General features: G+C 49.8%; 1 protein-coding gene across 1 annotated transcript in view; it reads left to right on the forward strand.

The window, feature by feature from the left end:
- NIPAL3 (NIPA like domain containing 3) overlaps positions 1-19,936 on the forward strand; it is a 31,802-nt gene extending 11,866 nt beyond the window's left edge. The window contains exons 5-12 of the mRNA XM_024554385.4: positions 1,515-1,574; positions 2,127-2,272; positions 5,507-5,603; positions 8,097-8,232; positions 10,176-10,264; positions 11,363-11,426; positions 13,179-13,273; positions 17,352-19,936. Coding sequence (XP_024410153.1) covers positions 1,515-1,574; positions 2,127-2,272; positions 5,507-5,603; positions 8,097-8,232; positions 10,176-10,264; positions 11,363-11,426; positions 13,179-13,273; positions 17,352-17,551 — 887 coding nt within the window. The 3' untranslated portion in view covers positions 17,552-19,936. The remainder of the gene's footprint in view (positions 1-1,514; positions 1,575-2,126; positions 2,273-5,506; positions 5,604-8,096; positions 8,233-10,175; positions 10,265-11,362; positions 11,427-13,178; positions 13,274-17,351) is intronic.
- Positions 19,937-24,483: the final 4,547 nt, after the last annotated feature.

The raw sequence follows: 24,483 nt of genomic DNA on the forward strand, positions 1-24,483 counted from the left end.
GCAGTCACTACCAGTCACCAGGGGCAGGCTTTCGCCGATCCTGTGATGAGACCCTCTTTTTCTTGACCAGGGTTGGTAAAGTGGTAGCCCACAAGATAAATGAGGTCCTCAAACGTGTTCTTTCCCACACAGTATTTTTTTAAGAATGTAGTTTGAATGCCTTTAATTGAGGCAAGTCGTTGGCCACAGCCCCAACTTTCCCTGTCGTCTTAGGTCTGGCCCGCTTCCCGCGTCCGTGTTACTGCCCAGCCCCTATAGGTATTTAGGTTTGTCCTCTGCCCGTTGCTGATCTCACCAAAGGGCTCTCGGGGCTTTATTTGCAATGAGAAGTAAGTGGCTGGGTGACCAGACGCATTACATATTAGTCTTTGAATTTTAATAAAAATCAAATTATCAAATTCTTTAAAACAAGGGGTTGAATTATAATGATGGGAATTCTGGAATCTGCCACTGGAAATTAAGAGGTTCTTAGAGCTTCTCAAGTTACGAAGTGAGAAATAATATTAAAAATAATAATAACCACCATTTGTTGGTACTTATTACTCATCACGCACTGTTCCAACTACTTTAACAATAATAATGGCCCAGTTATTGAGCATTTACTGTGTAACAAATGATTTACATATATTAGCTCATTGCTTTGCCCCTGTCAGTCAGAGGAGTAGGTGTTTTCAGTGGTGTGCTGATAAATCAATTCAGGGAAAGAGGAAGAGAAGAAGAGGAAGAGGAAGAGGAAGGGAGGGAAGGAATGAAGGAAGGAAGGAAGGAAGGAGGAAGGGAAAGAAGGAAGGAAGGGTCAGAAAAGTGGAAGGCAGAACAGGAAGACCTGATTTGTAGTGTTTCTGATTTATATGTTTTAATCACCCCCCACTGTGGCTATTTTCAAGCCACCAACAATTTCCTGAATATTTAACAATCCACGGCTGATGTACCTGGATCCAGCACATTATGCAGGACCATCCTGTCATGCAGGGCGGTCACAGGAAGTTTGAGTGCATCTGCGAATGTGGAAAAACAAGGTTCAGGGTGAAAATGTCAGAAGTAGACATTGCCGGACAAGGAGCAAGAGCCCCGGCATCCGACAGTCCTGGGCTCCAGTCCAGCCATCGCCTACCAGCTGCACGATCTTTAGTGGGTCCTTCCCCTCTCTTAGCCTCAGTGTCCCCATCTTTCAAATGGGAAAAATAATAGCGCCCAGATCAAAGGGGGAACATACCAGAAATAACTTTAATAAATTGCCTGTTGCCCAGGAAATACTCAGCAAACACCCAGTGCAGCTGGTCTTGTAGGAAATCCTCAGGAAGGCTCAGAGAGGACCCTCCCTATCTGAGATGGAATAACAGGGAAACAGTAGGGCCTGAGCTCTTGGGAACATGAGTGAGAGAATAGGAAGTATCAGGCTCCAACCTCCAATGCAGATGGGACAACCCAACGGGCATGGGCGAAGGGATTCCTTTTGACTGATGGGAGCCTCAATTCTTTTCCCCGTGGTTTTTTTTTTTTTTTTTTTATAGCTAGTGCCATCATAGGAATCATATTCATCAAAGAAAAATGGAAACCTAAGGACTTTCTGAGTAAGTTCACTGATTGGAGCCCTTGTTCTTAATTTGGTGCTTGTGCATTTCCTCATTATAAAACCAGCTCACCCCAATTTAGATGTCTTCCGTTTCCCGCTCCCCAGTGTGGTTCTCGATTCCACGCAGGAGAGCTGGGTTTTTAAATCAGTGGTTCCCAAACCATTCCATCAATTGTTGAGCATCTACTATTGGGGTTTTAGAAAGCCAAATGAAAGGCCCCCCCTTTCCCTAACTGCCTCCTAAAACAACGGGAAATAAACACGCGGTCAAGCGCAGGAGATCAGAAGTTAGGCTTTGTTACTGATGAAAGCCAAGTTAGAGCAGGCCGCCTGGGCGTGCAGCCTGATGAACTCTGCTCCCATGTGCCCCGTTCCCAGCTAGACCTTGGGCCACTCTCCCAAGAAAGCACTTGGGTTTACAGAATGGAACACTTAGCCCGAGTTACTCCATCACATAATCTGGGGCAGTGCGTGCTTCTGGGGCAACGCAGCTGACCTGTCGCAGTCTGTACCTGCGGTGAGCCCTGCGACAGCCTCCCCTTCCCTGCAGGGCGCTACGTCTTGTCTTTTGTTGGCTGTGGTTTGGCTGTGGTGGGCACCTACCTGCTGGTGACATTCGCACCCAACAGTCATGAGAAGATGACCGGCGAGAACATCACCAGGCACCTTGTGAGCTGGCCTTTTCTCTTATACATGGTAAGAGAAGCCTCGGGTCCTTCTGCTTGGGATGTCGGGAGGGGGATCGAGTCCTAGAAACCAGAAACCCAAACACCCAGCAACAGGGGATTCACACGAGTCGTGATGTATCTCACAGCACGGAAGACCATGCTTGTGGAGAGTACACCGCTCACGGGAAATGCTTTTTCTCTTAGGTCCTGAGTGATGTCTACGTTACTTCACTTCACTTCACTTTATTTTAATTTAATTTTATTTTTAGAGAGAGGGGAAAGGAAGGAGGAAGCGAGGGAGAGAAACATCAACGTGAGACCATGAGAGAGAAATGTCAGTGGGTTGCCTTTCATTCACGCCCCGACCGGGGACTGAACCTGCAACTGGGAATAGAACTGGTGACCTTTGGATTTGTGGGGCAACGCCCAACCAACTGGGCCGCACTGGCCGGGGCCAGTGGTAACTTGATTTTGTAGAGGTGTTTCTAGGCAGCACGTGTCATGTAGCTATCAAAGACTAGGTGGGGAAAAATTCCCTCCGTAGTCGTCTCTGGGAGATAGAATGGTGGCCGAGTTTATCATTTTGTCTTTGTGCGTCATCCAGAATTTCTGCAGGGAGCGTTTGAAACTTCGATGGTAAGAAGAAAAGTTAACATTTTAAGCAATTATTAGGTGTTATTTATTTATTCATTTTTGCCTGGCTGGGAGACACAGGAGAGACACTGGAAACGGTGTCTCCTACACCCACCTGCCGAGCTCAGTCCTGTCCGTCCCAGGTACATCCCGTGTGAGGTCTGCAAGTAAACCAACCAAGGACAGTGTCTGAGGGGCAGGGGTGTCCAGCCCGCGGCCCAGGATGGCTCTGATGCGGCCCAACACAAAATCGTAAATTTACTTAAAACACGATGAGATTATTTTGTGATTATGTGTCCCAAGGTATTTACTGTGTGGCCCAAGACAACTCTGCTGCTTCCAGAGTGGCCCAGAGACGCCACAAGGCTGGACACCCCCGGAAGGTGTTTGTTAAAGCTACTGGCCCACGAGCGCCCCGTTCCATGCCCGGCTCTGCGCTCAACACTTTCTATGTGTCATCTCAGAGTCTCTCAACAACACTGGAATGGAAGTGTTTTTGTCTCTATTTCCTGGATGAGAAAACCAGAGCTTGGGGAGGTCAGCTCACTTGTTCCAAGTCCCATGACAGCAGAGCTGGACTTGAAGCTGGGCCGGCCTGGCCTCACGGGCCGCCGTCCTTCACCGTGGCCCTCTGATGGGAGCAGCCTGGGGCTGCCCTGGAGGCCTCAGGACACGGCCTTTCCTCGATTCGCCCACAAGGCAGAAGAAAGAGTTCCCTAAGCTGGGGCTGCATCACCTCCCTACCGCCAGCCAGCCCCAGCGTTTACCTGGTGGGCGTGGAGGCAGGTCTGCGGGACAGAGCCAGCCAAAGACCCTCCTCTTCAGAAAAATGTTTGCCCTGAACCCAGGCTCGAATCCATCATGTGCTGTGTGACCTTAGCCAGGTCACTTAACCGGAAGCCAAGTCACCGGACCTGGGCTGGCCGCTGGGAGAGACACGAGCTGGCGTGGGAGCCATCCAGCACTTGGCAGATGCTCAGTTGGTCTTTTTTCATGGTGACTGAGACCATGCTGCCAGCTAGAGAGATTTGGCCAAACTGAATTCAATAAATACTTCCGAGTGTCTTTCATGTGCCAGACACTGTGGATTTAAAAAAAATAAATGAGGCGCACTCACAGAACTCATGGTCTATCGGGAGGCCCCAGGTTGCACGCCACCATCTCGCCAGAGAATCCCGAGTTCCGTCCCAGCTTACACTTAGGCATTGTGAAGAATGGTCGAGAAGTTGGGCCCCCCCGGATGCACGCCCACTGGTCGGGAATGCTAAATAACTCTCCGTCTGCCTGATGAGCTCTTCTGTAGCCATTAAAGATAATTATGACAACTCCATAACACATGAAAATTGTTTATGGTAACTAAAAGCAGCCCCGTACAAAATTGCGCACAGACTACGAGGACGAGTAGATAAAGTATATATATCCACTGAGACAAAGACAGGAAGAAACAGGAAAACGAAAACAGCTGTGTTTTGTGGTCTCTCATTATGAGGAATTTTCTAAAACTTTCTTCTCAAAGTGCCATTAATGTCTCTGCATTGGTTTTTATAACAAATAATCTTTGGTAGGAGGTTGGGGTAAGCAAACGGAGCTGAACCATTGTTGAATAGTTTTGCTTTACTTTTGCTGGGTGCTGGGGCTGACTTTACTCCTTGGAAAGTACTGCCCAGTGTCTGCGCCCTTAAGGAGTAGAAAGGACAAGTTGTTGATCCAATAAAGAGGGGAACTTCTCACACTTTAGATTTGCCATTGTTTAATAGTAAGTCTACTGACTGAGAGCCTTGTAAATGCCAGGCACATGGCTGTCTGTCCTCAGGCAGTGTGGCTTAGTGGTAAAGTACATGGGTGCTGGAGCTAGAGTGTCTAGGTTCAAATCCTGGCTCTACCATTTTCTAGCTTGGGGGTGTAATAGTACCTACTTCATAGAATTATTGTGCCAACTTAATTACTTGAGTATAGATACAATGCTTAGAATAGTACCTGGCTTGTTTATGCGTTCATTAAGTGTAAGCTTTAATTATGGCCCTGTAAGGGAAGAGTTATTATTCCTATTTCACAGAGGAGGTACCTGAATTTAGAGAAGCTGGGTGACTCGCCCAAGGTCACACGACTAGTTTAGCAGCAGATTCAAGCCCAAACCTGGGCCTCCCCGATGCCAGGGCCCTCTTCGTCCCACTCTCCAGAGCCACACACATTGGAGGCTTGGTTAGGGGGCGTGAATTCTTGCATACTTCACTGAAGAGCTCTCCTCGGTGAGCAAGCGTCTCCCCCTTTGACTGACCCCCAGTTTTAGTGGGGTTACCCTTGGAGCAATAGACTAGGAAGTGACCGTCTCAGCCTGATGAATCTTGTCCACCCAAGACAGGGTAGATGGGAGGCCAGCCCCTCACCCTCAAAGCTCAACCATGAAGCAGACTCCTTCTCAGTGTTGTCCAGGGATTCGAGAGAATCACTCAGAGTTCCCCCCTTCTCCACAGGATTCTTTCGGTAGTTTGGGGAGTTCTGGGTGTTTTGGTGCCCTTGGGGGTCTGTGACTAATGAAATTAGCCACATAACCTCCAGCGCAGGCTGCCAGGGTCTCCTGGTCTTGCCCACTGACGCCCCCCTGCCCCCCTCTCGCTGCTTCCCGTAGCTTGTGGAGATCATTCTGTTCTGCCTGCTGCTGTACTTCTACAAGGAGAAGAATGCCAACAACATCGTCGTGATTCTTCTCTTGGTGGCGTTACTCGGTGAGTGGGGCTGGGTGAATGAGCTGTGCCTTCACCGCACAGTGCCAGAAGGCCCCTGCTGGCTGGAGGCAGTTCCCGTGAGTTCCGTGACATCGCTGGCTGCATCCAGCATTCTCGTTCAAGTACCGAGTCTCCTAAGTGCCAGGAACGTGCTGGAAACTGGCACCAGTGATGCACAGGACCGACAAACCCCAGGTGCCTCCATTCTAGAGGGAGGAGACGGCAGTAAACAAGGAGACAAATACATAATAACATACGTTTGGCTGGTGGTGGGTGCAGTGAGGAAAAGGGCAGAGTCAGGGTGGACAGGGTGAAGAGGGTATTTCAGAGAAGTCACAGGTGGGCCACGTTTCAACAACCGAGTCCTTAAGGGTCCGTGGAAAACCGGTCAGAGCTCCAGAAGCAATTCTGGATTCAAAGGCAAGAATCGGTTTTGTTCTCTCTTTCTTTCCTTTCCTTTTAGAGAGATGGGTGCCATGGGGGGAATGGTTCCTAAATCAGATTGGGGCAAGGCTCTAACCCCGCAAGTGTTGGATTACTAAACGGAGCATTGATAAATGCCTGTATTCCTGGGGAAGGGGAAGGGGCGGGTGGAACCCCGCCACTGTCTCCCAGTTCTCCCTGTCTGAGCCACACAGCCCTCTAACAGTGGGCCTAGGAGAACACCCAGGTCCCAGGGGGAGAGGGGAATTCAACAAGAGGAGCACAATGCCCGACATGTGTCGTTTCTCTTCTGTCCTTCCCATAACGAGCCCCCACTCCAGCGACATGCCATCAGTCACACAGACAGGTGTCTCCCTAAGACAGGGTGGGTTATTTTGATTTTTCTTAAAACAGCTTTATTTTTCTTAAAGTTTTATTTTTAAAAAATAAGATGTTATTTATTTATTTTTAGACAGAGGGGAAGGGAGGAAGAAGGAGAGGGAGAGAAACTTCAATGTGTAGTCGCTTGTGTGCCCCCTACTGGGGACCTGGCCCACATCCCAGGCAAATGCCCTGACTGGGAATCAAACCAGCGACCCACTGATTCACAGGCCAGTACTGATTACACTGAGCCACACCAGCCAGGGCTAAAAACAAGCTTTATTGAGCTTTATTGAGATATAATTCACATACCATAAAGTTCACTTGTTCAAAGTACACAATTTAGTGGATTTTAGTGTATTCACAGAGTTGTACAAATGTCGTAATTAAAGTTCAGAACATTTTTGTCACCCAGAAAGAACCCTATGCCCATGAGCAGTCACTCCCCATCTCCCCTACTCCCAACCCCTGGGAACCACTGGCCTACCTTCTGTCTCTGTGGACTTGCCTTTCCGGGTGCATCACATAAATAGAATCACACCTCACGTGGCTTTCTGTGACTGGCTTCTTTCACTGAGCATAATTTTTTAGGAGGTTTGTCCATGTTATAACATGTGTCAGTGGTCCATCCCTTGGTCATGTTTTTTAAAACTGGATTAGAAGATCACAGTCCCGAAACGTGTTCTCCTGTTGAATAGCAAGGCCAGAAGGTTCCGAGGCACGCTGGCCACTCCGTCCGTCCCCGTCTCACTCACAAGGGCAGCCTGACGGAGCTGCTGCTGTTTGAAAATCAGCCTCGGAGCCAAGGGGCCGGAAGCCGCTGTGTGTGTGATGGGCTCTTGGCCAGAGTAGGCAAAACGAGCAGAAAATCGGGAAGCAGATTGTTTCAGCCAGAATGAGGGGTCCATTCGTACCACTGTTGGGGGTGGTTTCTTTTAACTCTTGATTCAGCGGTGGGGGGCAGGGGGGTCTGACAGTTTAGAGTTAGGAGTCTTCTGCACCAGCAGTGGTCTTCATGATGAGGTGAGCAAGACCACCACCAGGTGTGTGAGAAGACCATATTAGAATTTATTTTCATCCCCACCTTTTAAATGGTGTTCCCGGCACATGTTCCATCATGTACACACACAAGCACAGTATTGCATGACAGTAATTTTAGAATACATAAACACATATGTATTGGAAAAGCACATGCCTGTGCATTAGGAGTAGGGTTCTAAAACATTTGGGGACCTCTGTCCAAAGAAGTGGTTTTTAAAAATACAATTGAGTGAGATATTTTTAAAAGAGCTCTTTACACAGTATGTGTTTTTCCTGTGATTGCCGTGAGGATGATACTCACGAAGTCCGCTTCTCCATTCAAAGCCTGCGTGGCCCTCCCACCACGTCCCAGGCACCAGCATGAGTTGTGGGGTGAAACAAACCCGCTCCGGGGTTTGGGGACCTGCACTCATTGCTTTTTCCTGGTGGAGTTCAGAAGCGACGTTTTGCTTTAGGGGCACAAACAGTGGGACGCCCAAGAGAGCTGGACGACCTGATGGCCTCTCACCGTGTGCGTCACTGCATTGGCTGTGCCGGGCTTCCTTCCACTCCTTTCACCGAGCCCTTTGCGGTGATAAACTGAACTTGCAGCGCCCAGCTCCCTCCGTGTTCCCGAGGTCCCCATGTGCCTGTTCACCCTCTTTGCAGGCTCGATGACGGTGGTGACGGTGAAGGCCGTGGCCGGGATGCTTGTCTTGTCCATCCAGGGGAACCTGCAGCTCGACTACCCCATCTTCTACGTGATGCTCGTGTGCATGGTGGCGACTGCTGTCTATCAGGCCGCGTGAGTAGCGAGTTCTTTCCCGCTGGGCCTCGACGTGCGGGCTCTTCCGTTGTCCCGGCCCCCTTCCATTGCTGAAGCTGTGGGAAAGGCAGAACACTCAGATGCAGGCTGCCACCGGGGTCTGGTGCCCGCGTGGAGAGAGCGGAGCTGCTAATCGGCTGAGCTGTCATGTGTGGGAGGTCTGTTGCTTGGAAGACGAAGCCTGGAGTGGGTGTGTTTGACCCTCTGCCCCAGAATGTGAGAAATGGTCAGAGGCAGCCTGGCTTCCCGCCTGCTGCTGGCAGGTGTGCGTTTCTGACACTGGAGCCGCTGTAGCCCCACGAGGCACCTGTTTGTGGCCAGGTGCAAAACAAAAGCTCCCCCAAATCTTCCCAAGTGGGAGAGCGAGGTGATGGCTTCTCTCTCTAAGCACGAGAGTTAAGTCAGAAGCAGCTGTACTGAGGGGCCTTGTTCGCATGTGGGACTCAGGGCCCAGCGGTGGACCTGGAAGGGAGTGTGACGCCCTGTGTGGGGACAGGCAGGTGGACTACACAGGTTTCTGTGTGATGCGTGAGGCTGATACACCTGGGCAGGCCTTGGCTCACTGTCCACCAGCGTGGCCTCGAGGGATCGTAGGAGTGACCGATGCCCCGCGTACGCCGGCTTTGCTCTCACTGATTCCACGTGAACTTGAATTCTTTGCATCCCCACAACACCCCCTTTGTGTGGAAGATACAGTCCTCATTTTGCACATGAGGGACTATAGAGCAACGTGAGGTTAAAGGGCTAGGAAGTGGTGGAGCTGAGATTTGACACCCTGCGCCCAGCCCACAGCCCTTACCCCTCTGCTCTACTACCTCCCCTCAGCTTCTCTAAGACGCAGATTCTTTGTCTGCAGATGCGGACAACAGCCCCTACCTGAGAGAATCACATAAAGCCCAGTAGGCAGCAGCTGCTTTTACGACCGCCATTGCTATCACTGTGTCGAGCATGGCTGTTCGCAGCCCTACGGCCTCAATCCCAGGCGTCACCACTGAGCCCCTGCCAAGCGGGAGACTGGGCCCAGCACTGCAGGGGTTATAAGGATGAATCAGATGCCCTGCCCACCTCCTGAGAGCTTCTTAGTCACCCACTCAGTACACATTCACTGAGGGCCTACTGTGTGCCAGGCCTTCCACACACACAGACTGTCCTCAAGTCTCTCGCAGCCCTCCTGGGCGCGGGGAACAGGATTACAGCTGAGTGGGAAGTAAGTGACAGTGTAAGCAACTCTAGTACCTGAAATACTACAAGAGAAAGGACAAATGCACTCTGAAACGATGGCAGTGGTTATCCCAGAGGGAGAGATTAGGAATAATTCCGACTTCCCCTCTCTTTCTCCTGTATACAGGGACAGGCAAACGTAGGATGACAGTTGTGAGTACGCCAAACAGTTTATTCTTGTGTTCTTATCATCGTAACCTGCATGTCTTTTCCCACACGAACGACTGTAAACCTACTTTTGCCTGTCCCTGTATATTACAGTGATCACAGTATTTTTTAATGAAGAGGAAAATGTGACTTAAAAAATTGTTAACAAGACAGAATGTAGTAAGTGAAATACGAGTTTCTTGGAGTGTTTAAGCCACCCGGAATGGCTCTGTTTAGTGGAGGGGACTCAGGGGACACAATGGTGAGGGAAAGGACATTTCCAGTGACGAGAACCATGTGGTCAAAGGTGTGAGACCGGGAAGGCACGGTCCACTTGGTGAATGGGGATGGGCCTCAGCTTATGAACCTGGGGAAGAGCAGGAGCAAAGCGTGGACCCCATAGAGAGGCACAAGGATGGCATCTTTATGAACCCAAGGAATGTTCCATCGTGGGTCGTCTTCATAGTTCAAACCAAGGCTGCTGTCAGCAGCTCCCCCCCTCGGCCTCTCCAACACCCCCACAGCCCACTGACCAGAGTGCTTTTGCATCGCAGGTTTTTAAGTCAAGCCTCACAGATGTATGACTCCTCTTTGATTGCCAGTGTGGGCTACATCCTATCCACCACCGTCGCCATCACCGCAGGTAAGGGTGGCCGATTGCAAGGTTTCTGTCTTCTACCTGAGCAGCAGGGGCAGGACCCCAGTGTGGAGGGAGCAGGCTCTGCCTTGGCCAGTTGCTCCGACTCATTCTGCCTCTGGAGAAAGTGCAGGGTTTAGAGCCACAGGGACCCGGGTTTGCCTCCCAGCACAGACACAGACCTGTGTGGCTCTGGGAAAATCACTGAACCTCTCTGTGCCTGATTTCTACATTCATAAAATAGAAGTAATAACACTTCCCTCCTAAGATTGAAATACGTGCATTCCAAATGTCCCCGACCTTGTGGTGCTTACGCAGGGTTTCCTTACCCGTTCCGGCTGTCCTCTGCCAGCCGTGCAGCCTTCGCGGGACAAGCGACCGCAGACCCCTTCCACACACATTTTAGAGATCGTGAGGAGTACGGGAAGCACCCGTGGCATGAGCTCAGCCAGTGATTACTGTTATGATACTGCCCTTTTCTTCTACTCCACCCCTAATTGTTTTTTTAATTTTCTTTACAAGGTGGCTTTAGAGGCTACAAGCGTGTCAGAGTTAGTTTGTTTTTAAGTGGCCGCGGTGACTAAAATCTTCAAAGCAGCGGGCCTGCTTTGGCCCCCTAGAAACATTACAGGGAAGTGAGCAAGGCGGGGCTGCTGTCGGCTCACTGCGGAGTCAGAGAAAAGGGGGCCGTGGGAACAGGTTCAAGGGGTTAGTCAGGGACAAGCTGCTGCTGCCCGTTGCTCCCCTCGCTGCAAGTGTCGTGGGGACCCTTGGAGCTGAAGAGAGGAAAGGAAAGATGCACGCTGAGAGGGAAGTCATGGGCAAGCCCCTGAGAGAGCCGCCATTTCTGCAAGTCGAGTATTATCTCGAAATAAAAAGTTAAAAATAGATGGAGATAAGAGGGGCTTAGATGTGGGACAAAGAAGACAATCTCATCCCTTAAACGGTTTTAACTCCATTCTTCTAGTATTTTACTAAGTGCAGTCACAATAGTTTTTGATTGCTTTGGTTTCCTGTGGGCAAGAGAGCCTAGCCAGACCCCAGACACACGGCAAGTAGGTGATTTGAAAACAGCCCTCCCGTGTTTTCCGTTCTCTGCCGCAGGCGCCGTGTTTTACCTGGACTTCCTCGGCGAGGATGCGCTGCACATCTGCATGTTTGCGCTGGGGTGAGTTCCGTCTTGCAGGTAGCATCCCAGGCAGGTGGCCCCTCTCCCCGTCCCTGCCTCTCAGGCAGCACGGGAGAGTCGGAGCTTTGTCCCCAGAGGTAAACACTTTACTCCCCCGCAGCCTCTGTTTCCTTCCCCTTTCTTCTCTTTTGGTCTTTAATCTCCTTGTCATTTCTAAAAATCCTGTTTTAATACATGGGAGGCCTCGCTCTCTGACCTCAGATCAAAGAAATGCATATTGAAGCTACATGAGGTGCCATCATCTTACAAAAACTAATAGGATTGACAGCACTCACCTTGGGGAGAGGATGGGGAGACCGTGAGAAATTCTTTAATGTGGAAGAGGACAATTTGGCCACATCAATAAAAATTGTAAATGAGCATATTTTTGAGGTAGCATTTCATTTCTAAACATTTATCTTGGGAGAATAATTGAAATGGGACACAAAAACACATGTATGAGGCTACTTATTAATTTTCAAATTAATTGTATAAGCAAACAATCGAAAGCCACTTAAATGCCCAACAGTAGGAGTAGGTTAAGTTGTAGTACATTTGCACAATAAAGTAGCGTGGTGCCATTTTGAGAAATCGAGGCCATTCTATGGCATGGATACATTAGGTGGAAAAAGTTACTCTTTCCTTTTATGTATAGTCTGTTCTAAGATCCCACAATTCCACTTCTAGGTATACGCCCAAAGGAAATAAGTACACATAATGACCAAATGACCTATGCATGGATATTTATAGTAGCTTCATTCACAATATGCCCAAATTGGATACAACCCAAACGTCTACCAACAGGAGAGTGAAAAACAAATTGTAGTCTATTCAGACAGTGGACTCACCACAACAATGAAAACGAATGAACTAGTACACACAATGAAGTAGATGAATGTTAAAAACATTTCCTGGGTGAAAGAAAGGAGCCATGAAAGAGTCACACGCACTGCGAGGTAGCTTACAAGAAGTTCAGAAACTGGCAAATCGAGTTTGCGGCGAGAATAGTCACAGCGGTGGTTTCCTCTGGGGGACGGTGGCATGAATGGGGAGGAGGCTCAAGGATACAGGTGATTTCCTCTGGGGGAAGGTGGCATGAAGGGGACGAGGCCCAAGGACACTTTCAGGAGTGGAGGGGATGGCAATGTCTTTTCCGTTGGCCTGGTGGTGATCACACGTGTGTATACACAGATAAGATTCATGAAACTGTAATTAGGGTTTGTGCATTTTACTGCACGAAAATTACACCTCAGTTTTTAGGAAGTGCGCTTGTTTAAGCTCTAGGGAAATGGAAAAAAACAAAAAAGACTCTGGAAAAATATATGCCTCCCTGGGGAGTGAGATGGGGATGTGCAGGGGCTTGTGTTTTTACTCTCTCTGATCCTGTATCAAGTGAGTGTGGGCTACAAAGAACTGTTTAAATTAAAGCAAACCTTTTCTAAGGCAAGGTTCTGAGATACGGGCTAACTAGAAGTGAAGAACCGCTGGAGCTTTGCCTGGGAGAGTCTAATTTATTCTGATTAAGGCTTGAGCAGAGTGCAGGGCCTGTGGGGGTGTTGTTGTTATTCATCTCACGTCTGCTCCCTGCTGGTTTCAGGCCCAGCAGCCTCTGCAGGCCGCTGGGCAGCGAATGCCCCCCTCTGCAGCTGTAGCCTCCTTTCTACCTTTTTTCCATTACCTGGGTCTGGAAGTCTCCCTCCCAAACTCGCTGTGGCCTTACCCCTCTTCCTCCCTTATCTCTCTGTCCCTCAGGTGCCTCATTGCATTCTTCGGCGTCTTCTTAATCACACGGAACAGGAGGAAGGCCGTTCCATTTGAGCCCTATATTTCCATGGATGCCATGCCAGGTAATGTTAAAATCCCCGTCTCCAGCTGGCCAGCTCGTCCCTATAGAATGACTGCTACTTCCTGTTTAGAAAGAGACGGCCGGCCGCTAGGTGTGGTACAGGGAAGGCGTGCCGTGCCATTACTGTGTGACTGGCTCTCTGTTCTTTATTTTTTTTAATCTCAGTGTGCCAAAAAGGAGGTGATGGCTAAGGAGCCTCAGTTGGTTTTGAGTACATCTTGCCAGTTCCCGTGTCTTTTTGCGGATCTTTTGAAGAGCACCCTGATTCCCACTGGATATCATTAATTATGATCTGCAGCACCAGGCTTCACGCCTACCAAAGGGAAAACCAGTTTCTCTAGCTGGAATGGATTGATCAGAGAGGGGAAGGAGAGTAGGATGAATGAAATCCAAATACTATAACCTCACTCCTTACACCACAAAGGAGTGGATTGTTCTGGAAACCTAATTTCCTGGGACCTAAGAGTTCCTGCTGAGAAGCACCAGCGTGAATAGGCCCTTACAGCCTAATAGTAACAAGCATGTGCACTCAGCAAAGCGCTGCCCCAGACGGGGTGGGGTGGCCAGGGGAGAACTGGAGAGTACCAGCCCAGCCCAATGGGATCCAGAGCAGAAAAGTTAGGACGCTGGGCCAGCCCCCTCTGGGTCTGCTGACCTAAATTCTTTTGAGTTGCCAGGGACCCCTAGCTTTCACCGTTCAACTCACACTTTTTATCTTCGATATATTTGATAGAACTCTCTCCCACGCTTCATTAAGACAGTCTGATGAGTGAAATACGTGCTGCTTCATACAGAACGCGGTGGCCTAGGTGTGTTCTCAGGGCTGACTCAGGTGCCCCTGCCTCAAATGACCCCAGAGTCTGTGTGTCTACTTTTTATATCACTTCTTCATCCCTTGCTATTAAGCCATTGTCTGTCATTCTTGCCGCTACCGGCCTGCAATTCCTGCTGTTACCAGCAGAGCAAGTCCGTGTCTGTCTTGTCCTGGGACCCCACTTGTTCGAATCGTGTATGAAATTGTGTATTAAATAAGCTCTGAGATGGGGCCTTCAGGTTTCTCCTAGGAGTGAAGTGCATGGGCTTTAGTGCATGGACTTTTTAAACGTCTAACCTGGCAGCTCAGACGCCTTTTTTGCTTACTTCCTTGTTCTCGGCTGTGTTCCGGATAGATGAGGGCGCTGGATAGCTGAATTCCGGATAGGTGAGGTGTCCACTCTGTGTGTGCGAGTATGTGTTGTGTCCGTGTGTCCGTGTGTTGATAAACTGTGTATGTGTACATATCTGTGGAAGTGTTCGTATACACATACACACAGATGGATTTCCTGGTAGAAAATAGAAGGTAACCTAAGGTAATCCTGAAGATCAACATTCTGTGGCCTGTTTGTGGATGTGGCCCGTGCTTCCTCTTTGTACCTTGTGACCAGTGGGAAGTAGGTATTGAAGGAAGGGGACTCTGCCCTGCGGCTGTGGCCTGTCACGTACTTCTGGGTAGACGTGTCCCAAACGGTGAAGAGCGTGGGCTTTGAGTTCTGGTGAGCCGGAGTCAAACCCCAGCTCTACCCCCACCCGCCCTGTGACCTTGGGCCTCCTCTCGGGGTGGCGGCCTAACATGTCACAGGCCCCTTGCACAGTGTCTGGGACATGGAAGATGCCTGGTTAAATTGGGTTTCACTCCCCTGTTGTGTTAGAACATTTCAAGTATTTGTGCGGCCTGAGGCCAGGTAGAACTTGAAGAATAAAACTCCGTACACAGAGGGGCTTTCCTAGCTACCTGGTTTCCCTGCCCAGCATCAGGGCCTGGCTTGCGGTCTCCCTAGACTGGTATTTTCACAACACACCCGTGCCCGCTGCTCAGAAGGCACTCGAAGCCCCCAAATTCACTACCTGTCAGAACTTGGAAGGGCTCGAAGTAACTCTAGCACCTGAAAGACTTCGCAAGAAGGAGAAAGAGAAAAGCAGTCCCTGGCGGGTAGGAGCCGGGCCGTGCTGTCCCCCGGCTGCGCACAGACAATCTCACAGAGCATCCACATCAGACAAGGCCGCTCTGTGACTGCAGAGGATCAAGACACAGACAGAGGCCACTCCAGAGTCATGTCTGATCACAGACAACACGTGAACATGGTCCAACCACAGAAAGGACCGACCCTACCCCCGACATGAGTGACTGCTGCTCTTAACCAATCACAGCATTCGCCTCAATCTGGTCTTCTCTCCTTCTAGATAAGAATTATTAAGAGCCTCAATTATAGAACCATCCCCGCTTCCTGACAACATTTAATCCAAAGCAAAGCTCTGCTTCCTTAAACCATCCCCCAAATCACCAAACACAAACCCAAGTAGTGAGTCCTTTCTATGACCTTCTTGCTGAAGCGGCCCACAGTTCCCCACGGTGTCCATCTCCCTCCCTGCAGTGAGCCAGTGAAGCCAGGTTTGTCCGACTGTAGGTGTATTCCTGGTGACTTGTGGCTGGAGAACGTTGGCAAAATCCAAAAACTCGACTATCACTAGTGAGGCAACTCTTCCCTGAGGAGTAGGCATCCCCTCACCATCCCCCAGGTTCAAACCACAGCTGCTTAAACTGTATCCTTCAGATGGCCGTCAGCTCAGGCTTGTGCAACGTGGTAGCAAACATCTTCCACAAACCAGGTCATCCCAGCCCGTTTGCAGAGTGAATAAGAGCACGGGCCTTGATGCCAGACCCCAGCTCCATCTCTCACTGCTGTGTGACCTTGGGCAAGTTACTTCACATCTCTGAATCTGTTTTCGTGTCCAGCAAATGAGGATAGCAGCATATCTCTGTCATAGGATTTTTGGAGATTAAGTGCAGGTGTATAGGGTGGCCCACACACCCTTCCAATTAAGAGTGTGGGCTTCAGCCCTGGCTGGTGTGGCTCAGTGGATTGAGTGCCGGCCTGCGAACCAAAGGGTCGCCAGTTCGATTCCCAGTCAAGGCACATGCCTGGGTTGCAGGCCAGGCCCCCAGTTGGGGGCGTATGAGAGGCAGCCACACATTGATGTTTCTCTCCCTCTCTTTCTCCCTTCCTTTCTGTCTAAAAATAAATAGGAGTGTAGGCTTCAGAGTTTAAAACACCTGAGTGTGAATCCCGGCGCCGCCATGTAATCACTTTCTGACCTCCAACTGCCTCATCTGCCTTATTGGTCGTGGTAAGGCCAGAATGAAAAGAAATTTTGGGACCACGTCTGCCACCAAGTAAACATTCAGTGCACAGTAGCTATTGTCATTATCTCTGTTGTCATTATTACTACTCAAAGCACTTCGCTGGGTGCCTAAGGCACATTAAGTGGTGAGATGTCCTCTGTTTTTACCATCATCCCGCTTTCATAGAAAACACTCTGCATTCAAGTTCTCATGACACAGCCCAGGGGCAAGCGGGTTCGAAGGGTCTTAATTCCCTACGGGGTAAGACTTGGCCTCAGAAAGCATCAGGCCCCCACCTCACTAGGGGAGCTGTCAAGTAAGGTTAAAGGAATCAGTGCCTGAAGTCTTTGCCCTCAAATGTAAGCGGGAATCCAACATCACTGTGCCCCCAAGTAATACGCGAAATGACACCTCACCCTGTGGATGGATCGGGGGTGTCGATGTTAAGGTCAGGCTCTCCCTCTGAGCATCGCAATGTGTCTGTCACCATGACGTGTCCACGGCACAAAAGTCACCCTCTTCTGTCAATACGATGACGTTTTCTGGATCCTGATTTAATGCAGAAAAGTGATGGCATCTACCATGTTCGAAGCACAGTGTTGGTCACCCCCCACCCCCCACCGGCCCAGACAGACATTCCCACCTCCTTCTAGGTCAACCAATGGTTCCTCGTGTGATGGGGGCTGGCTGGCCTGTGTGCGTATTTCCTGAAGATGCATCCCTTCTTGCTTAGCAACCATAACGTTTCTAGTGTATATTTATGGGTGTTCTTTTTTCAATCCAAAGCATTCAGGAAACTGACAATGCACATGATTAGCTCCCGAGCCCTGTAATTAGTCTGTGGTGGGATAGAGAGAGGTGCGGCCTCCTGCGGCCCCCCCACCACATGACGATTTGGGGGAAATGGCTTTCATTTCAGGTATGCAGAACATGCATGACAAGGGGATGGCAGTCCAGCCTGACCTCAAGGCTTCCTTTTCCTACGGGGCGCTGGAAAACAACGACAGCATTTCTGAGATCTATGCCCCTGCCACACTGCCCGTCATGCAAGAAGAACACGGCTCCAGGAGCGCCTCTGGCGTTCCCTACCGAGTGCTGGAACACACCAAGAAGGAATGAGCCCACCTCGAAGGGGACTTACCCCCCTCCACTTACAGCTCACGCCGTGCTGTCAGTGGTCCGACTCCTAGTTCCAAAACTCGCCTTTCAAGTCTAATTTTTGTAAACCAAGAACTGTGTGGATGGGGATCTTGAAAAGGCTTTGTCTCTGGCAGAGGATGTTATCTTGGTCTTGGAAATTTCAAACGTTGGGGGTGAGGGGAGAGGACGGAAGCAGGATTCCAGGTGGGCGGTACGGCCTTCAGCCTCTACCTGGTTAGCCAAGCCGGACTTGGAAAGTCTTCCTCATCCTTGAGGTTGGTAACTGCGCTCCCTCAGTCACGGACCAGAGGTTGCCACATTCTTCAGAGCTGAAGCGAGACAGAGAGTCAGCTCTTCCTCTCCAAGTCCAGGGAGAGGCTGGAGACCTTTAAGTCTAGTCTTTCCCTGCCTCACGTGCAGGCCTGATCTCTACCCCTCTCGTTTATGCTTCCGTATTTGTGATAACGTTTGTGTGGCCTTCGCACTGCCTCGTGGACCAGCCGTGGGCGGGACATTCCGTCATTCCCCGGCAGGAAATGCACTTCTGCCTTCCCGTTGTCCGCCCTCCCAGTGAAAATGTGCTTGATGTGTTTATAGTGGATCTGCTCTGAAAACAAATTTGGTTTTGGTTCTGTGAACTGTCTGCTTGCTTTCCCTCCCTGTCCCCAAAGGAACTGGGAAGTTAAGAGAAGAAGGAAGAGAATAGGACAGAGGCAGAGTGATGCCACTTTAGCGCGGAAGGGAGGAAGAATCCCTTTCCATCCTACAGAAGGGGACCGCATCACTTAAAAAGAATAGACAGGAATTCTGGCTGCTTTACAGGTATCTTCCTGCATACCAGTGCCCTGTGGGAAGATTGGGGGTGCTCGTTTCAGAAACAGCGTTACCTCCCTCCATCCTCTTCACCATAGATCAGCAAACCAAGCTGGAGTCACTGGTTAGTTTTCTTGGAGTCAGTAGAGACTGTTTGGGTCCTCGTCCCCATGCGTACATGTCTGGGAGACACACGCAGTCTCAGAAATGGAGCTACAGCCTTCTTTCTGGCTGCAAACCTTCTTCCCTCAGACCGACCGTGTTTTCGAGAACGGCAGGTAAAGGTTTGCGAACATTCATGAGCCTCAGGATCCCCTAGGGAGTTTCCTTAAAATGCAGAATCCTACACCCCAACCACAGGTACTCCAGGTGGGACTGGGGTGGGGCCCGAGAGTCTGCATTCTTAACTAACAGCACAGGTGATTCTGATGCAGGTAACCCAAGGATCACACACCTTGAAAGCCTCATGTTTGGGGTGATCTGCTTTAAAACCCCCAGGGGCCATCGCACTGCCACTGGAAGGTTGGAGTTGCCGTTCCTTTTCTCCTCCAGGAGGTTCCTTTGGCAGGTCACGCAGTACCCGAAGGATCAATGGCGTTTCCCCATTCATTGATTCCCACTTAGAGCTACACTTACTGCTTCCCGAGGCAGCCTCTAACTACTGGGCAAGATAACAGTGTTAACAGACCAGTGTTGATAGACCATTAACCTTTATGGATTGTGCTTAATACTGATTTAGTACCTTGACTTCAAAAACTGACTGTTGCCTGTGGTAACCACTTCTGTATTGCATCTCAGCCACTTCTGTGCTGCATCTTACACGCCTACGAGCGCCGCAGGCAATGAAGGACCTCTCCCCCTTTAGGACAGGTATCAGCTCCATGCGACAATATTTATGGGGCATTCATTCAGTTTGGTAAGCATCTGGATGGTGAGAGCAGAAAGTAAGAATGGTTCCTGCCCTCCAGGCCAGCACTGGGGAGACACAAATACCCAGGAAGGGAACCAGTTGGCAGGGAAACCGGCAGGCCAGGCCGAGTGCAATAGTGGACCACAGAAAATGAGTTTTGGAGGCCCTGCTAGTCAAGCCCTGAGCTCAGAATGAGGGATTCAGAATGGAGGTGGTTTTGGTCCCATTCATTGTTGAGTGGCAAACCCAGCAAAGTTTTGGGCAAAGTGTAGAAGGTCGAGTGGTCACCCCCACACTCACCCCCACACTCACCCCCCCCCAGGTGGAGGAGCCAGCATTTGCAAAGGCACAGAGGGAGATCACAGGAAAGGAGAGCCAGGGAGGGCGTGGGAGATGAGCCTGGAAAAAGAAGCACTGGAAGCCGAATCACAAAGGGACTTGAATGCCTGGTGAGGAGTTTAAAGTGACCCTAGAAGGCCTGGGAGTTGTTGATGGCTCGTGCGGAAGGGAGTGGCAGGGTCCACACTGATGGGAAAGGAGTCCTTACGCAGTGTGGGGGAAGGATCTGAAGGGACAATAAATGCACTTTTCAAGGTCAAGCGTCAGTCCTGCAAGACAGAACACAAAAGGGGAAATAAAAGGAGAAACTGCTGTTCAGGGGACAGTGACATCAACCTTCCACTCACATCCCTGAATCCCCTTTCTTCTCGTGGCTCTGACATCCCCCAGTCCTCTTGAATGTTCTAAGCAACATTAAACATCACTCCTCTTATCTCTTTCCTAGCAGCCACGAAGTTAAACTTGGGTTTAAATTTTTCAGTTGTTCTGTGGTCTTCCTCGCCCTGCCCTTCTGCCCCCCTTGTTTGGAGCTGGGATTCTGGATTCCCTAATCAGAGATCAGAACCAGTTCTTCGCGGACTGGTTCCTGCAGGTTTTGATGAGAGCTCAGCGCCCCCACTTCCTCTGACCCTCCCATGAAGCTCCGGGTCTGATGACACCATCCCATGAAGCTTCAGATCATGGGGGGTTGGCAGCATGGAACTGAATGCTGAGTAGGGAAGCGGGGACTGACATCCCTTTACTTTTCTGATGGAAACCGGCCAGCTTGGTGGTGGTGTGTGGATACAAGTCATCCGTCAGGGTAGTGTTGGGAACCTCCGCCCTGCAACCTTGTGAATTCTAAATCTAGTCCAACACTGGCTGATAAGCAAAAAGAACTCATTGTGTGTTTCTTTGAGAAGCTATGTAAATGAAGTCACCTTAGAATATATTCTATGTGGATGCTTATATTTTGTTAACTTCTTGACTAATATGGCATGTCTTATTTTTCAAAAAAAAATGTACGTGCTAGGTGCAAATAAAATTATGAAGTGGTATTTAATTTTAAAACAACCCATGTGATATCCATTGAGTGTGAGTCCTATATTTGGCTAATACTCTCTAGAGTTGTCTCGAGCAGGGCTGTCCAATAGAACTTGCTGTGATGACAGAAGTGTTCTGTCCGTGCCGCCCAGTACGGCAGCCACGACCCACATCCATTCTGATTGAGATAAATCACGGTGACTCAAAGGAAGAAAGAAAACAGACTCTACTCTGGACGTTTCCAGTCTGCTGCTACCATCGTAAAAACTGAAGACTCTTAAAATCAGAACGGGTCAAAGTTTTCTTGGGCACTTCTGAAGTTAGAGAGCCAGACGCATCAGAGCTCTGAGTCGATTCACCTCAAGTCAACTCACTGAAGCCAACAGCTTGGTCTAAGACCCACTGAGATAAACATGTTTATCTAATTTGCATTTCGATTTTCACCTGTCCTTACAGGCCTCGCCAGACCACGATTTCGGCTAACAATGTCTTTCCTCCTTATACCCAGGTTATTGTATCACAAGTGCCTATGAGCGGGAAATGAACCCCCTTCAGTGTGACGGTCTCTTCCCCGCCCACATCTGCTTCTTTGAGACATTCCCAGGGAAGGTTTATAGGTCCTGGGTGCTTTGAGACCTCTCTGGGGGCTTCGTATTCTGACTTTCTCATCTGCCGTGACCTCTGCTCTAGTAGCCCCTTTGAGACCAGCACTCAGTGAGGTCAGCTGCCCCCTGCTGGTGACCTCCTAGTAATATACCCACCTCCCACCCTCTGGTTCTAGAGAAGAAACAGCCCTGCCCATGGGCCCCCCACTCCAAAGCATGGAACAGGCCCTCAATGGCCCCTGGAAATGGCTTCTTGTGAGCCCATCAGCAAAACAACCACAGGGGGCTCACCTGGCTGCAGGTAGGTCTCCTCACCATGGGGCCAGCAATCCACCCCCTTTCTCCTTCACCAGGTTTCTCCAAGCACATGCAAGTCCAGACCTGAATGACCCTGGGCCCAGAGAGAGCAAGACTTTCCTCAAGAACTTGACTTACGTCTGCCTACTCAAATAACCCCTACTCGGTGGCACTCCCAGAACTGAGGCAACTCAAGCCTCCACCCTAGAATCAGAAAATATTTCAAATGGTAGATCTTCCCAGCTTCAGAATTCTTATTAAGGCCTTCGCCAAGCACCCCCTGTACTCTATGAGATGATGTCAATCTACTCTGCAGACAGCTGCCAACGTCAAGGTGAAAGCTGGTAGCATCTGAAGCCCTCGCAAGTGGCCACACAGGAAGCACAGCCATGCACCGTGATCTCTGGTTTGATCACTTAGGCGGGTTTTAAGTGTCATTCAGATCTTTGGTGATGCTGCTACCTGACCGAAGAAGGCCCCGTGCCTGTCCAGCCCTAATGGAAAGCACGGGGCAGGTCACTGGGACGCAGCACAGCGCCGCGGCTGAGAGTGCAGACTCGGAGTTTGATTTCTCTGCAACCTTGGGGAAGGGCATAACCCCTGCACGCCTCAGTTCCCTGCCATGTAAGACTGGGATAATACTGCCTCCCACATAGGTTGTAAGGATTGAATACAGGACAATGCCAGGCACATACACAGTAAAGTCTCAGTGTTAGCTATGGACACTTTCTCTGCAAGCTAGGGAGCTGTGTGAGAAGCACAGAGGCACAAGGCTGAAGTCCAGAGTTTAGTGCCCAGATTTGAGCTTCCTGCATATTGCTTGGGTCTTGAGGCTATACTGTGGTCTCCTTAGGGAGGGAGGAGGGTTACTATTCCAGAGACTTGTATCCTGTTTACTTGTGAGTGGATTTTTACAGGTTTCACTCATGTCCAGATTTGCGGGTATCTCTTTGAAGACCCCCTTGCAGCCACAATCTCTGAGATTACAAGCCAGTCTTAGTCCTACTGAAGGACAAAGTCTTCCAGTTGTCAAGATGTGCAAGTGCTGTGGACTAAATGTTCATGTCCTCCAGTCTCCCAAATTCCTGTTAAAACCCTAATCCCTATGTAATGGTATAAGGAGGTGGGGCCTTTGGGAGGTAATGAGATCATGGGGGTGGAGCCTCCATGAATGGGATTAGTGCCCTCATTGGAAAAGGCCAGGAGCTAGCTGGCTCTCTACCCTGAGAGGACTTGAGAGAAGACAGCAGTAAACCTAGCAGCTGGCGCTCACCAGAACCACCCAGTCCTGCAGGTTCCGTGAGTTCGGACTTCTGGCCTCCGGGACTGAGAAATAAATTTCTGCTGTTGATCAGCCACCCAGCTTACGGTATTTTGCCATAGCAACCTGAACAGAGTGAGCCAGTCATTAGGCTCTTTTCTCTCCTTCTAGGAGATGGCTTTGGGATGCTGCGGCTGGAACTCTGCCAGCTGCTCCCTGCTAGGAGCCTATGAGAGGGACTGTGAGGCTGCAGAAGGCTCCTTCCTGTCTATTTCCGGTTCCTCACCTACCACCCCAGCCACCCTTCTTCACCGTAGGATAGCAGCAGCTGAGTCGAGTTGCACAGCTCTTTCCACCTCCTGCACAGTCAGCTTCATGGCAGCCCTCCGCCATCAGCACCCCCTCCTCAGAAATCTGGGTCCCAGCTCCTCTTACCTTTCTCCCTTTTTTTTTTTTAACAGCTTTATCGACATAATTCACATACCATAAATTCACTCATGGTGTACATTTCAGTGGTTTTTAGTACGTTCACAGATATGTGCGACCATCACCATCAGTCGGTTTGATAACATTTCATCAGCTCCAAAGGAAGCCCCAAACGTAAATGTCACTGAGGATGTGGAGAAGCTGGAATCCTTGTGTGTTGCTGGTAGGGATGTAATAAAACAGTGCAGCTGCTGCAGAAAGCAGGTGATCTCTCAAAACATTGGAAGTCGAATCATTACCATATGGTTCAGAAATGCCACTTCTGGGTACATACAAAAAGAATTGAAAGCAGGGACTCAAAAGATACTTGCACACCCGTGTTCACAGCAACACTGTTCACGGCAGCCCAAAGGCGGATGGGACTCGACGTCCATCAGCAGAGGAGTGGGCAAAGAGACGGTGGTGTGTGCACAATGGAGCGCTGTTCGGCCTTAAAAGGAAGGAAATTCTGACATATGCTGCAACATGGGTGAGGCTGGAGGACATTCTGCTGAGTGGAAAAAGCAAGACGCGAGAGGACAAACACGGAAGGATTCTATTTACAGGAGGCACTTGAAGTCGTGGGGAGTCCTACAGACAGGAAGTAGAATGGTGGTTGCCAGGGGTGGGGGTGGGGGTGGGGGTGAACAAGGAGTGTTTGTTGATTGGGTAGAGTTTCAGTTCGGCAAAATGAAAAGAGTTCTGGAGAGGGATGGAGGCAAAGGTTGCACATCGATGCAAGTGTACTTAATGCCGCTAAATTGTACACTTAAAAATGGTTAACATGCTAACTTTTGTGTATATTTTACCACAACTTAAAAAAAAAGAAACCCTGCACCCTTTAGCTATCACCTCCTTAGACTCCCCATCCTACTCTCCCAGCCTCTGGCAACGGCTGACCTGCTTTTTGTCTCTGTATGCAGAGCTCTCCATTTCGGGTTTTTGAATGAATGAAATCGCACGCTCTAAGGGCTTGGGTGTCTGGCTTCTTTCACCCTGCATGATGTTTTCACAGTTCACCCACGCTGTAGCGTGTATCCCAACTTCATTCATTTTTATGGCTGAATACCCTCTTATCTTTTAACTTTTAATAACTGCAGCCTTTTCCCTCAGTTCCTTTCCTCCTGGGAATGGTAGCTGCTTTCTGCAATTGCTATTCGATAATCCCTCGGAGTTCTTTTTAGCCTGTTGGTCCATT

Source organism: Desmodus rotundus, chromosome 3 (assembly GCF_022682495.2).
Source record: "Desmodus rotundus isolate HL8 chromosome 3, HLdesRot8A.1, whole genome shotgun sequence".
NCBI lineage: Eukaryota > Metazoa > Chordata > Mammalia > Chiroptera > Phyllostomidae > Desmodus > Desmodus rotundus.